At 36.7% G+C, this 13576-nt stretch overlaps 2 protein-coding genes across 2 annotated transcripts in view; both read right to left on the bottom strand.

The window, feature by feature from the left end:
- Positions 1-13576, bottom strand: part of LOC143736374 (uncharacterized) — a 126786-nt gene that overhangs the window by 19840 nt on the left and 93370 nt on the right. The window lies entirely within an intron of this gene.
- On the bottom strand, positions 1683-9048 carry LOC143735230 (uncharacterized). Its single transcript, XM_077225329.1, has 5 exons — positions 8383-9048; positions 6873-7202; positions 5349-5723; positions 4975-5102; positions 1683-2431 (listed from the first exon to the last, which is right to left on the bottom strand). Exons 1-5 carry the CDS (start codon positions 8426-8428, stop codon positions 2315-2317), a joined length of 996 nt encoding a protein of 331 aa, XP_077081444.1. The 5' UTR covers positions 8429-9048; the 3' UTR covers positions 1683-2314.

Genomic DNA, 13576 nt, shown 5'->3' on the forward strand with positions numbered 1-13576 from the left:
TTTGAGATGCGCCTTGCCCACGACCCCACTACATTGATAGTATAGGGTTAAATGTGGAACTTTATTCTTGTACAGACGCTGTATTAAGCAGTACATAAAGTATTAAATGAAAATTTCTTTGAGAAATCTGTGTTTTTGACAAAATTGCATTTATTTCACTTCAGCTGTGGTAAAGTATGCAAACACCACGTGAGCGTCACTACGGGAAGCAGAAATCGTCCGACTTCATTTAGCGTCCTGGTTAATAAACGATTGACTTATAAAGCGTATAAAGAATCCTTAAGACCTTTTCAAACTATACTTTGTATTATATTACATTTGCATCAAATTACAGAAAACTAGTTGCTGTGAGGGTGTTTTTAATACAGCGAAGTTTCTGTGAATCTGTAGTTAATGGGAGAGAGTCATTAAAGGACATAATATTAAGTGTGAACATGAAGTAGAACATCATGCTTCATAAAGGTCACCATGAAGGAAACCCTCATTCATGTTTGTTCTAAGATTCAGGGTCTTCACATTTTATGAGTACCACTATCATTTGAGTATTCTCATGACTTTTCTAGTATTTGTGATGAAATAACTGTTCTATTAATTTGATAGAAGTTGCAATCACAGATTTAGATGAAAGAGGATTTGACATAGTAAGAAAAAAAAGCATATTGTTCACTATAGAACTTTCCATCTTTTAAGATATTATTAATTTGGTAAACCTTTACAATAAGGTTAATTAGTTATTAGTTAACTAACATAGTTAACATGAACTACAAATGAACAATACATCTTCAGCATTTATTAATCTTAGTTAATATTAATTTCAACATTTACTAATACGTTATTAAAATCAAATGTTGTATTTGTTAACATTAGCTAATGCACTGTAAACTAACATGAACAAAATGAACAGCTGTATTTTTATTAACTAAAATTAATAAAGATGAATAAATACTGTAACAAATGTTTTGCTCATGGTTAGTTCATGTTAGTAAATACATTATCTAATGTTAACTAATGAACCTTATTGTAAAGTGTTACCATTAATTTCCTCAATTCCAAGTCAGGCAAGTTCTGCATCAAATCTGCATCCCTACAGTAAGTATACTTCAAGATAAAATTCATTAAGTATACTTGAGTACAGTTTTCAAGTATATACTTTTAAGTATACATTATGTAATATGAATACTCTTATCAATCCTAGTAAACTTGTAAGTGTACTCTTTCAATACTTCTTGGGACTAAATTGGCCCACTTTTTTGTGTATAGAAGTATAAGTGTAACAGTAGTAAACTTTGAGTACACAACTTGTTTACAACTAAGTTTTTCCTTTGTACTGAAACTATACGTGAACTTCTTGGTATCCTGTTAGTTCATTAGTCACATACTTCTAGCACATTTTTAGTTCATAAAAATACAATTTGAAGTATACTCTCTGTAAACTACTAGTGTAATAGTTTTATACTGCAAGTATTGTAAGTTCTTTAAGTTCCACATGTGCATAACTGGCTGTACAATATGTGAAGAATTATGTTTTTTTTTTACATTACAGCATATTAACCTATTCTATTACACCCAAACAACTAAACAAATGAATGAATAAAATAGCATCATATGACCTGTTTAAAAAAAAAGCCTGGTAGATACACACGCAACATAATATTGTCATAAAACATGAGGTGAGACAGAGATGAAGTTAACAGGTCTTTATTCACAGATAGTTTAGATCGTGCAGGATCCTCAAGCAGGAAAGAGATGAACATGAGCAGTGACACGTCACTGAGGAGTCTGTGTTTCTTTGCAGGATGGTTCGATGAGATGACAGATGATGAACAGTCTGAAGATCGACGGATGAAGGAAGACGAAGAAGGCAAGTAATCACAGGTAGATACATTCTCATGCATAGACTGAAGAAACCAGACAACAGGTGTGTGTGTGTGTGCTTTTGATGGGTCATACTCCAGGTTAATATTTCAGTGATTGTGAACGAGTGCAGATGAAGGACCTGCTGATGGCATGCTGGCTGAATCCGTGACAAATATCTTTTCCAGTAGTTTTATCAGTAGTGCAGAGTTGATTCATGTTGTCTGACATGTTTGCATATTTGTGCACATGATATGTGTGCTTGCATATTGCAGTATGATGCTGTGTGAGAGTAGTAAAATACACTTCTTGGTCATAAAGAATGAGGTACTAAACTGCTACAAAAAGCATGACAGCATCATAAATAAATCTCTACAGAAAAACATGAAGCATTCGCTGTTCTATTGCTGACAATGTGCTTCTTTCATCAAATACATTTTGGCTACATGCTTTAATTCATTTAAATAGCTAAAAATGGTGACGTCGATCTGGCATCTTCAGTCGGGTACGATTCATCAGCAACAGTCAGCAATGGCATCCAAGCCTTATTAGTGTACGAGTCTTCAACATGATGCTCCTGTAAGAAAACACATTCATAGAAGATAAATTAAATGAACAAGACGGATGGCTTTCTTTAAAAAATAAATAAAAAAAATAACACAATATCTTAAATATTGGACGTTTCTTTAGATGAATATTCAGTCTTAAAAATTGTATTGCATTGTCACTGCACTGACATACACATCCATACACGTGATGACATGCAAATTCAACAACCAGTTTATACATTTAAAGCATTCAAAACTTTGTGCGCACACTTGTATATTTGCAAATACTGTTTTGCATTTGTGAAACACATTTTGCAAATATAGGGCCCGATTTACTAAACGTCTTCATCTGGCATTAATAATAAATGAACATGAAGGGAGAAAATTATCTTCCAGTTCCAGCATGTCAAGCGAAAATAGGTTAAGACATGCTTATTTGGGCTTTAAATAATGGCTCAAATCCCAGTTAACTGACTATGGCAAACTTTAGTAAATCCCCTAGCATGGGAAACGCCTACAAATGCATTTGCAATAAGGTCAGCCGCAAAAATAACTGTGTCTGCTCCTGTTAGCACATGTACATCATGGAGACATCTATTTGATGTGCGTGTTTTCATCTGGAAGATGTCATTTTTATAGTGTTTACTCATCTGCAATAAGTCTATAGGACGTTTCCTGTCAGATGTCAAATAGACGTTTAGAAAATGTCTTTAAGATGTTTATGATTTAGAATGTATGTAAAACTGACATCTTAAAGACATCTATCAGATCTTATTAAACGGTTCTGTGGAATATTTGATCCTGATTGGTCAATCGCGCCATCCAGCGGTATGTTATTCCCCGATAACAACAGCTGTAAACAGAAACACTGGTCAGCAGCGCTATAGGCTTGCTAGGAACAATTTTTCTTCGCGGAAGTTTTGCATTTGGTGAGCTAATAAAATATTAAAGCTCAGTCGAAACAATATTTTGTGTACAGTTATTTAATTATGCCATCAAGTTTCGTAGACTAGCTCTGCCTTGTTTCATACAAAAGCAGATGCTGTCATTTTGTGACTATTGTTTTGTACACTGTTTAAAAATCGTGCCTGTTTGTATTTTATAATCCAACAGTTTAATCTGAAATCAATATCTCTTATCTCTATAATTATTTATGTTGCGAAATGCTTTGTAATAAGTGGTATGACTGTATACCGTATCTCTTAAATGTCCATCTAGTTTGAACTTGGCGCTTGCTATCAACTGCTCTCTCCGCAGAAGCTTTGCGTTTAAAAAGCTAATAAAATATTTAAACTCAGATCAATATTTCGTGTTTAATTATTTACTTATGTGGCAAGTACCCGTTTAATAAGCGGGATAATGTACATCCAGCCAGTTGTTATCTCAGAATAAACCCCCTTCAGGCTGATGCAAGAGATAACCGGCTGGATGTACATTAGTAAACACTAACAGCAGATACTTTCCAGATGAAGTCTGCCCTACAAAGGCTAAGCGCAGTAACTACACATTTGAGCTAAGACTTCTAATGGGCTTTATGACATGTGTTCTGTCTTGTGAAAAAATATCTGGGTTAAATTATGTTCCGTTTCGGAGATGCATTACCACTAATCTACCCATAACATGTTTGACTGGCTGGTATAAAAACTTTAAAGGCCCTTTTCTCCGTTTCTTTGTTTGCGTAGTTACTGCACTTAGCCTTTGTAGGGCAGAAGTGATCTTTAAAAGAATGAATCTTTTCATCGCAAATGTTTCACTATTGGGTTTCCATCCAAACGTGAAGTGAATCTTTTCAAAGTTTGCAAAAAAAAAAAAAAAAAAAAAAAGTGAATTAAGTGCGTTTCCATCAAATTGTTTGAGAGAATGACGGTGGTTTTGGGGTCCGTGTACCTTGGGATAATTTGTTTTCTTGTTTTTGTCCTCTAAACAGAAAAACCAACAAACCGTTCATTTATCACATATTCAACCCTCGCAAACATAAATAAACAAATATTCATACACTGGATAAACGACGTGAGATTTGTTTTTTTATGTTCATGAGAAGGGTCGATATGTGATAAATGAACGGTTTCTTCGTTTTTCTGTTTAGAAGAACAGAAAGAAGAAAATCCCAAGGTACACGGACCTATTGGTAAACTAGTAACCAATAGTAAATAAAACACCATCAGCGGAAACAGCCGATTAGTCACGTGGGTTTAATGTTTGCCATTTCAGAATTTATTCGGTAAATGCCTTTCAATCTCCCATTATTCACATTAACACTTTTTTGCACAAGTCAAAAAACAGCTCAAGCGTGTGTACATTTTTTTGGGCGAATTTAGGATTTTTTTTCAGATATTTGCCGTTTCCATCACTCGTTTCTGATGCAATACTTCAAAATGTGCATAAAAACAGGGTGATGGAAACATACGGTCTCTTTAGTAAATCTTGAAAGTAGTTTTTTAATGCCAAAAGAGGGTTTTGCGCTGGCGCAAGCTGTTAGTAAATCTGGTCCATATTTTATTTTATACATGTGAATTAGTGTATATCCTGATTATATTTACAGATAACTCAGCTGTATGTATGTGACACTTGCATTCTGTCCTGCTTTTGAAGCTTTGTTGCGGTGACAATTGATCACACCGGCGGTGTGATTTAAAGCTGCAGAAACCAGCAGGAGAACACCAACACCAGCACATATTACTGCAACAGACTGACTGGATTCTGTAACAGTAAAGACAGACATACATAATCACTAGGCATCAAATCATAATCAACTTGACTGATATTATATTTACCTCAGGTTTTTTTTTTTAAGAAAAGCAATTAAAAAAGCTTGAATATAAGTGAAAACAGAATGTTATCAAAATGTTATTGAGTTAAAGCTCTTTTTTCTATGAACAGTTTACACCGAAACTTTAAATTTTCTCAATAATGTATCATTTAAATGAATAAAATCATATACTCAACCATAGACGGCAACACTGAAGCTCTTAAAGCTCCTGATGCTGATGTCGCTGCTGCGGCGACGACGGATGCTGATACTGCTGCTGTTTATCTCCAGTTTATAGAGTCCAGTATCTGTGGTTCTGGTGTTTGTGATGGTCAGAGATCCAGTCTGATGATCCAGCTTCAGTCTGTTTCTGAATCGCCCGTCAGCATGTTCACACTGATCATCTGTGCAGGTATTACTCTGATCTCCAGTGATTTCAGCGATGACAATGTCATTAAAATACCACGTCATCAAATCATTTGGGTGTTTTATTACACCAGGATCTAAAATGACAGATTCTCCCTCCTTCACTGACTTTCTCTTCACTTCATCTCGTTCAGCAGCAGAAACACCTGAAACACAAACCAACAGATGCTGGAGGATCTTTTTTGGAGGGAAAGTGTACAACAAGAAATAACTGGATATGTAAACATGAATTTCCTGAAAATAAGGATGAACAAAATGAATGACACAATGAAGAAATACCATTATTCATATAGCTACAAATATTTTAAAATTGATGGATTACTAGTCGATTACTGACACAAAAAAAACGTACAATTATAATATTCATAGCAAAATTCATTGAAATATACTCACAATTAAATATATTTTTGTCAAACAATTAGGGTTGTTAAAATTAATTGTTTCTATGATGCATCGTGAGTAAAAGACCATAATTGATTATAGCCTACTGACGTTTCTCTTACATCATTTGTCGCGCACACGCTACACGTTAAATCGCCATATATTTTGACAAGTCTAGGAGTGTTTGACATGGTAAAGGATAAGACAATGTTGACATGTTTGGTGTTGGCGGAATAGATCTGCAATGCTGCTGCTGCTACAGAGCAAGTACGGTACTTGCTACCGCCAATTCATACACGACACGCTGCTGTTGTACAATATAGCGTACATGAATTACCCGTAGCAGATCTATACAGGTGGAACTGGGGAAAGTGGAGGGTTTCTGAAAGCCCTCTGCACAGCTAAGGCAAATGCTACCCATGTATTTGAAGGTTGAGCACGCAAGCTCATTAGCTGCTGATACAACAGTAACCAATCAAGTGTACCCTATAGAGAATCATGTGATTACAAACAGATTCAGCCTGCGAAGAATCTCTAGATGTTTGGCGTGGTAATAGATATTTTTTTGTGTTTGTCATAGTAGTTTATACGTGTTTTGTTATTTGCTATTTGAAACTTTGTGTGCTGTTGTACTTGGCTTGCTGTTTTCATTGTACACTTTGCCCGCCCTGTTTTATGAAGGACCACCCACTTGAACATTTCTGGCCCTCGCCCATGGTTCAGTGCAATAAAGCAACGTGCGATATTTATACAAATTACACTTTCACAGCGAAATTTTTGTAGGTCAAGTAAATGACCTATATACTTAAAATACAAGTATAGAATAAATAGCTGTGATGGTCACAGATATAATAAATATCAATGATGATGATAAAAAACATAGCCTGCTTTAAAACATTCATTAAATGACTCACCAAGGACCGAAACGCTGAAGGTCTTGTCACTGTCACGGCCGCCGCTGAAGATCAGTAGTTTATAGAGTCCAGCGTCTGTGGTACTAATGTTTGTGATGGTCAGAGATCCAGTCTGATGATCCAGCTTCAGTCTGTCTCTGAATCTCTCTTTATCATCGTGACATTGATTATCTGTATAGGGATCTCCATTAATTTGAGCTACACAAGTGTCATTAAAATACCATTTAATTCTCTCTTGTTGGGTTTGTTTAACACTAATGTGTAGAGTGACTGAATCTCCCTCCATCACAGACACTGACACTCTGTCTACATCATCAGCACCAAACACACCTGGAGAATAAATGAACAATAATAAATCACAGGAGAGAATAATAAATTACGCAGATCATGCAGTTCAGAAATCATAGTGCGTCAGGCCGTTCTATTAATTAAAACTGGACAACTGAAGCAATAGATGATACAGAGTGGTGCAGGTGTGACATCACTTTGTAGGCCAAAACGTAGAAGCGAGTTGCACTTTCGGTTCCATCGTCACAAAGTCAATGGTTTTTTGAATGGGGTTTTGGCTAAATGGCTGAAATACAAGCTCAAGACACTTTCACGTTTTATTCAATGACATAAAATACATCAGTATTAACCCAAAAAGGCGGTTGCTAACAAGTGGCTAAATTGCACTACAGAGGCTGTCGAGGATATTAAACGTCATCACGCTGAAAAGGTAAACTGAGTCTGCTTATACAGCATTGTTATGCTTAAATATAAACTATTCTAACTATTCTTTCTGGGAAAATGTTTTTAAATAAAAACTGAAAGAGTTGTCTGAAGCTTTGTGATGGTGACGTTAAATTCGTGGGACCCTGGTGTAGTTCGTTTATTAGCTTTTCATGTCGACTGCATTTAGGCTTCACAATTCAAGTTGTGTTCACCTGTGAAAATGATATTAATGGACAAAACGTGCAAGTATCATAAACTTTTGTTGATCACAGAGCTTGTTTTCGGAGATAATCCGAAAGCCTATGGGAAAATCCTGGGTTTTTCTCGAGGGAACCAGTGATGCGAACTGCCGGTTGGCCTACAAAGTGACGTCATACCTGCACCAATCTATTTACAGCACATCAAATACATAAAGCAGTTTTATATCTTTAATGAGTGATCGGTTTCTTATTTTAACGACACCATTTTTACCGCCAGTTTCCTTAGCCAGTGGCCTTAGTTAAATTATGATATTTACGTATCTTTCATAAACGTGCATAAGGAAAAAAAAGACATTAGCCTACTAGACAACAACATCTAGACAAAACAATGTCACTGACATATTTTAAGACTTGCCAGTCCAAGTTGCTTTCAGTAAAAACAGCCCAAACATGCATTTTAGTAAGGGACTAGCTTAAACCTTGTCTGTGAAACCGGGCAATAATATGGGAAATAATTAAGAAATAATATGAATTACTGCCCCGGAATCCTGATCGGTAGAGAGATAAACATTAAAAACAAATAGTCTGCGTCTTACCATGCACGAGTAAAATACTCGCTATGTGCAAAATCAAGAACTTCATTCCTATAAAAATAATGGATGTTGTGTGGAAAATCAATTGTTCGCTCAAAAAAATTATATATATATTTTCTGTTCTTGCGCAGACGCTTTTTGCTGCGAATAATCCAGATTCCTCTGAAGCTGCGAAACCCGATCCTCCACGCCTATCGATTGGTGATATTTGACGCTTTTTGTGAGAAAAATAGAGGATGCTTCTAAAACGGAAGGCTGCATCCTAGAGAAGCTGTGTCCTTCCTCTTGTCCTTCGGAGGGGGTTATGATGATGGTGTCCTCCTCCTCAGCACTGTGAAGGCTATAGGCTATAATAATGCCTGTTGTCCGACCTCAGACTGCTGTGACGTATGGTCTGCGGTTGGATAGAAAATTAGTCAATATTAATTAAGTGACGTACATTTCAGGATCAAATTATTGTCCAGCGAAAATAGTTCCAAATAACGTCACAGCAGAACGGTTGCGCGCGCGTCTCCTGACAGTGTGAATCGTTTGAATTTGAACGAGTGAGTCACTCATTAAGACTTGACGCCACTTATTGAGGTTTTGATTCACATGTTCAACATTTCATATTTCTACATCCTAAACGTTATATTTTAAACATCCATCGCATAACGTTTTATGAAATTGCAATTGCATCCCACTTTTGAACTGCATGAATCAGTTTGTGTTTACTTAATTTATTGATAGGCTATTTATGAAATTGCAATTGCATCCCACTTTTGAACTGCATGAATCAGTTTGTGTTTACTTAATTTATTGATAGGCTACATACATGTAAAAAAATAAATGGCATTAAAGATGAGACATAGGCCTACATTTAATAAGGTTAACCTTATAAAATGTATGTCTCATCTTTAATGTCATTTATATTAATAACCTACATATTATTTATATACAATTAAAATTATTTATATATTATTTATATACTGAATATTGACGTTAAAAAAAACTGTAATGTGTTTTTCACATTTTCACACGTGACTTCACCGTTGGCCGGAGTGACTGCAGTTACGCCCACAAGTGGCAAAAAGACTGAGCGGCATTGGTATCGGAAAAACACACAAAACGCGTCCAAAACGGGAAAGAGCTTTGAGACTAACTGTACAACTAGATTTTTTCCAAGAAATATGAGGAATATTTTTACAGACTACCTAAAGCTACAGAACAGAGAAGCAAATAGATCGCTGCAATTCATAGAAACAACTGGACTCCAGGCAGCGAAAGGTGGATTTGCAGTTATCATTTTTGTGTCAATATGCTGAATTTAGTGGTAAAATCATTCTCTATATTGTATTGTTATATATTGCAGTGACAACTCATCAATCAAATATTTACCACTGTATATTCTGAATTTGACATTTTTAAATAAACACTGACAAAAAACTATACAAGTTTTAAGTCTAGACGATATGATGATATATATAACATTGATATAAGTGATCACCTGGATTTATACCTGCCTATATTGTATTTATATAAAGCGTTCACAGGCAAATTTGCTGTAGGCTATATTTCCCTGGTGTCGAAATCAGGCACATAGCCTATAAATGTCTGCAGGAAACACGATTCCTGGCTGCATGTTAATATCCATGGATCACTGGATCTTTAGGAAGTAGTAAGGAACACTATATTGAGTCCAATCTTTAGTTTAAACTGATAATGGTTTGTTTTACTTGCGTTTTCGCAGTTTCCCTATTAAATCCAGTCACGCAGCAACTCTTCTGCCACTCAGTCCGGCTGAGGGGGCGTGTTCCGGCGGGAAAGTGACGTTAATGCATTCCCTCTATAGTAATGACCATAATATGTTAAAAGATCTTGAAATTCAGTATACCTCTTCCCTGATATTTTATTGGAAGTCTATATATTCAACATTTTAACAAAATAAGTACATAAAAACCCCATACAAGTAATCCAAATTAATCAAAGAATGTAATCCAGGTCTTCCAAAGACACATGCACTTTATATTGCTCACATATAAACATTGATCAGCATGCATAGTGCACACAAATATGTTAAATTGAAACTCAAATGTGGATGCTTGATTTGCACGGACTAGTAAGGTTAATGATCAGTTATGCCAATAAAAGATCAATTAGGCTAAAATTGTGCTAGATTTATTTCTGTTATTTATATAAATCATTTGTGTATCTTTAGAAGTCAAGGAATCCCAGCTGTTAACTATAATTCATCAAGATGTGTTGTGTGAACCTTGTGACTATTTGTTGAAAGTTCAAGTTCAAGTTCTTTATTCAGTCATGATGTTATTACAGACACAATAATAATCATATTAACCACAAATAATAACATTCAATACTGAATAGGAGCAGAAGGAAGACATCGTCTTATAATTTAATGCCCCTTTTTTCAATAATCTGAGGTAGCATAGAACAGATGGCTCGCCGTTTTTCCTTTTTTTTCTTCCCTTTTTTTTCTTCCTTTTTTCCCCCCATTTTTCCTTATGTCGAGAGGTACATTATTACTTCACCTCTAAATGATTGACAGTTTCCAATTTATCAAACATTGGTTATTATGCTTCACTTCCTTCGTATTTTTCAATTGCATTTTTTATACATTTTATTGAATTGAACAATCATGTTACATGATTTTTGAACCATGTCCAAAGAATTCCATAAACTAATCCCAGTTACAAGAAACCCCTTTTGTTTTTGTGAGGTGCGTGAATAAGGTACACAAAAATTGCCTTTTCTTCTTTTGTTACTGTCTGTAATTAGCATGGATTTGTTTTTAATATGTACTGGCACCAAATTATTTTTCACTCTCCACATAATTTGTAGTATTTTGAATTTGACCAACTCTTTAAATTTCAAAGTCTGCAGATTTATAAACACTTTATTTGTGTGGTCTCGTAAACCTTGATTAGTCACAATTCTTATCGCTTTCTTCTGAAGTAAGAACAGCCTATAACTGGTGCATACATTACCCCACACTTCGGTACAGTATGTTAAATATGGAGTAATGGAACAATTAAGACCCTGTTTACACGAGAACGATTCCGGGTGAAAACGTAAAAATATTTTATCGGATGTGCCTTTCGTTTACACGGCGACGGCGTTTTTTGGGCTTAAAAACGCAAAAAAGTGAAACCACCCTCCAGAGTGGAAATCTTAAAAACGCTCCACCGTCTCGTTCCCGTCTAAAGGGTAAAAACCTCAACCTCTCTTGCAGGGAACCCCTGACAGGACATGTTTTTGTTTTAACCCTGAAATGGCACACCTGATTCAATTAATTAAAGGCTCAAAGGCTTAATGTGTAGCTGACTAATTTAATCAGGTGTGCCATTTCAGGGTTAAAACAAAAGTGGCTCTCGTCGCGTAGGCCTACATGTTTACGTCACAGGCATGCGCCAGTACAGGAAAATAACAACCAATGTGTCGGATTATTTTCATACGTCGGACCTTCAAGTTGCCCTAGCAGCTCTGATAAACGTACAAGAGTCTTTTTGCTGTTCGCTCCACCATGTTTTGATTTCGCGCTACTAGGGAGAGAAGTAGAAGGAAGGTTGTACGCAGGCGCGCAGACTTGGTGTTGTTGTGTGGCAGTGCTTCACATTAGAGCCCTGCACGGGCCTCAAATCTAGGCCCTAGCCCGGCCCGTGTCCGACAGCTCATGAGAATGATCAGCCCGAGTCCGATCCGAGCCCGTTTATAAAAAAAAAAAAATATTACACAGCCTGCTCTATGTTGCAGTCATTAAAACAGATATGTTTTGTTCTCAATGGCAAAGTAGTTACCGGTAAGTTTATTTTCATTTCTTTATAGGGTAAGATAAACATCAAAGATGCTTTGCTACAAGCAGAAATTGCAAGAGCTACTTTTATGGGGTCTTTGTGATGGTATTCCACAGTGAGAAGGTGGGCGGAGTATCCACATTGCTGAAGACCCCTCTGCATCATCAGCAGGTGTCTCAGGTTCACTAGCGTTTCGCCCCTTAACCTGTACGCTTCACCTGAGCGGGGCAGCGAAGAACATTTAGTCTTTGCCTGCAGAGGGGTTCCAGCTGTGGGCTCTCTTCAGCCACAACCATCTTGAGCTAGTCTCAGCTGCCAGGGCTATCTCCCTGGTGGTTTTTCTCAGATGTTTCTGATCCAGGCCAACCTTTTGTAGGAAATGGCACAAAGATGTTGCTGGAAAACCGCGACAGCCGACTTCGATGGGAAACATGGTTGCGTGCCATCCTTTGGTAAGAGCCTCGTCTATCACGTCCTGGTACTTAGCCTTTTTAATTTGATGCGAAATAGCTAGCCTGTCTTCCCATGGCACCGTAAGTTCAGCTACCAAGATGGTCTTGATGCTCCTGGAAATCAGGACCAGATCCGGGCGAAGTGAGTGTTGCGATGTCCTGTGGAAATACAAGCCTTCTTCCGAGGTCCACTTGCATCTCCCAATCAACAGCACGCTGTAGAATGGATGGCGGGTGCCTGGCAGTTGCCTTTACCGGGGGAGTATGGTTGCCTTCAGATTGTAAGTTGATGAATTTTGGAGACTGTGGTGCCTGGCTGTTATTAGCTTTGACCCTGTGCAGGTCCACCCATTTGGCGACTTCTGTCAGGACTTTATCATGTCTCCACCTGTAACGACCATCTCCCAATGCTTTGAGGCATGCTGTCAGGATGTGATTCAGTGTGCATAATGCTGCTTCACATTGCTTGCATGATGATAAAGTTAATTAAGACAAATGTTTTTTTTAATTTTTTTATGATGACCAAGCAGCCGACAGCGAGCTAAACAGGTTTGATCCATTTATAGCCTCTCAAATCAACACTTGGCTACAATAAAATCCATAGATATAAAACAACGTAAGCATATCACACAGACAGTTAATGTTAGTTTAAACGTTTATAGTCATTTTTGAAAAGCTGAGGCAAACTGCTCTGCTGCTCAGTCGCAACAGCGCTCGCAAACTAAATGAGTTTACAATACAACAATACAATACAGAGAATGCAATCTAAACAAATAAAATAAATTAAAAACAAACATGCAGGTTATATTGCCTCAAAAATCAAGTCTCACTACAGAACATGGCCATTCTTATTTCCAATAGTTTCCAACAGACTCATTAAAATAAAGTCCAATCAAACAAAAAACATCAAACAAAAAACATCAAGGCAACCTCCTAACATGGCTAAGAACAGTC

The sequence above is a fragment of the Siphateles boraxobius genome, unplaced genomic scaffold, assembly GCF_051911475.1.
Source record: "Siphateles boraxobius isolate OS27281-9 unplaced genomic scaffold, OSU_SipBor_1 13, whole genome shotgun sequence".
NCBI lineage: Eukaryota > Metazoa > Chordata > Actinopteri > Cypriniformes > Leuciscidae > Siphateles > Siphateles boraxobius.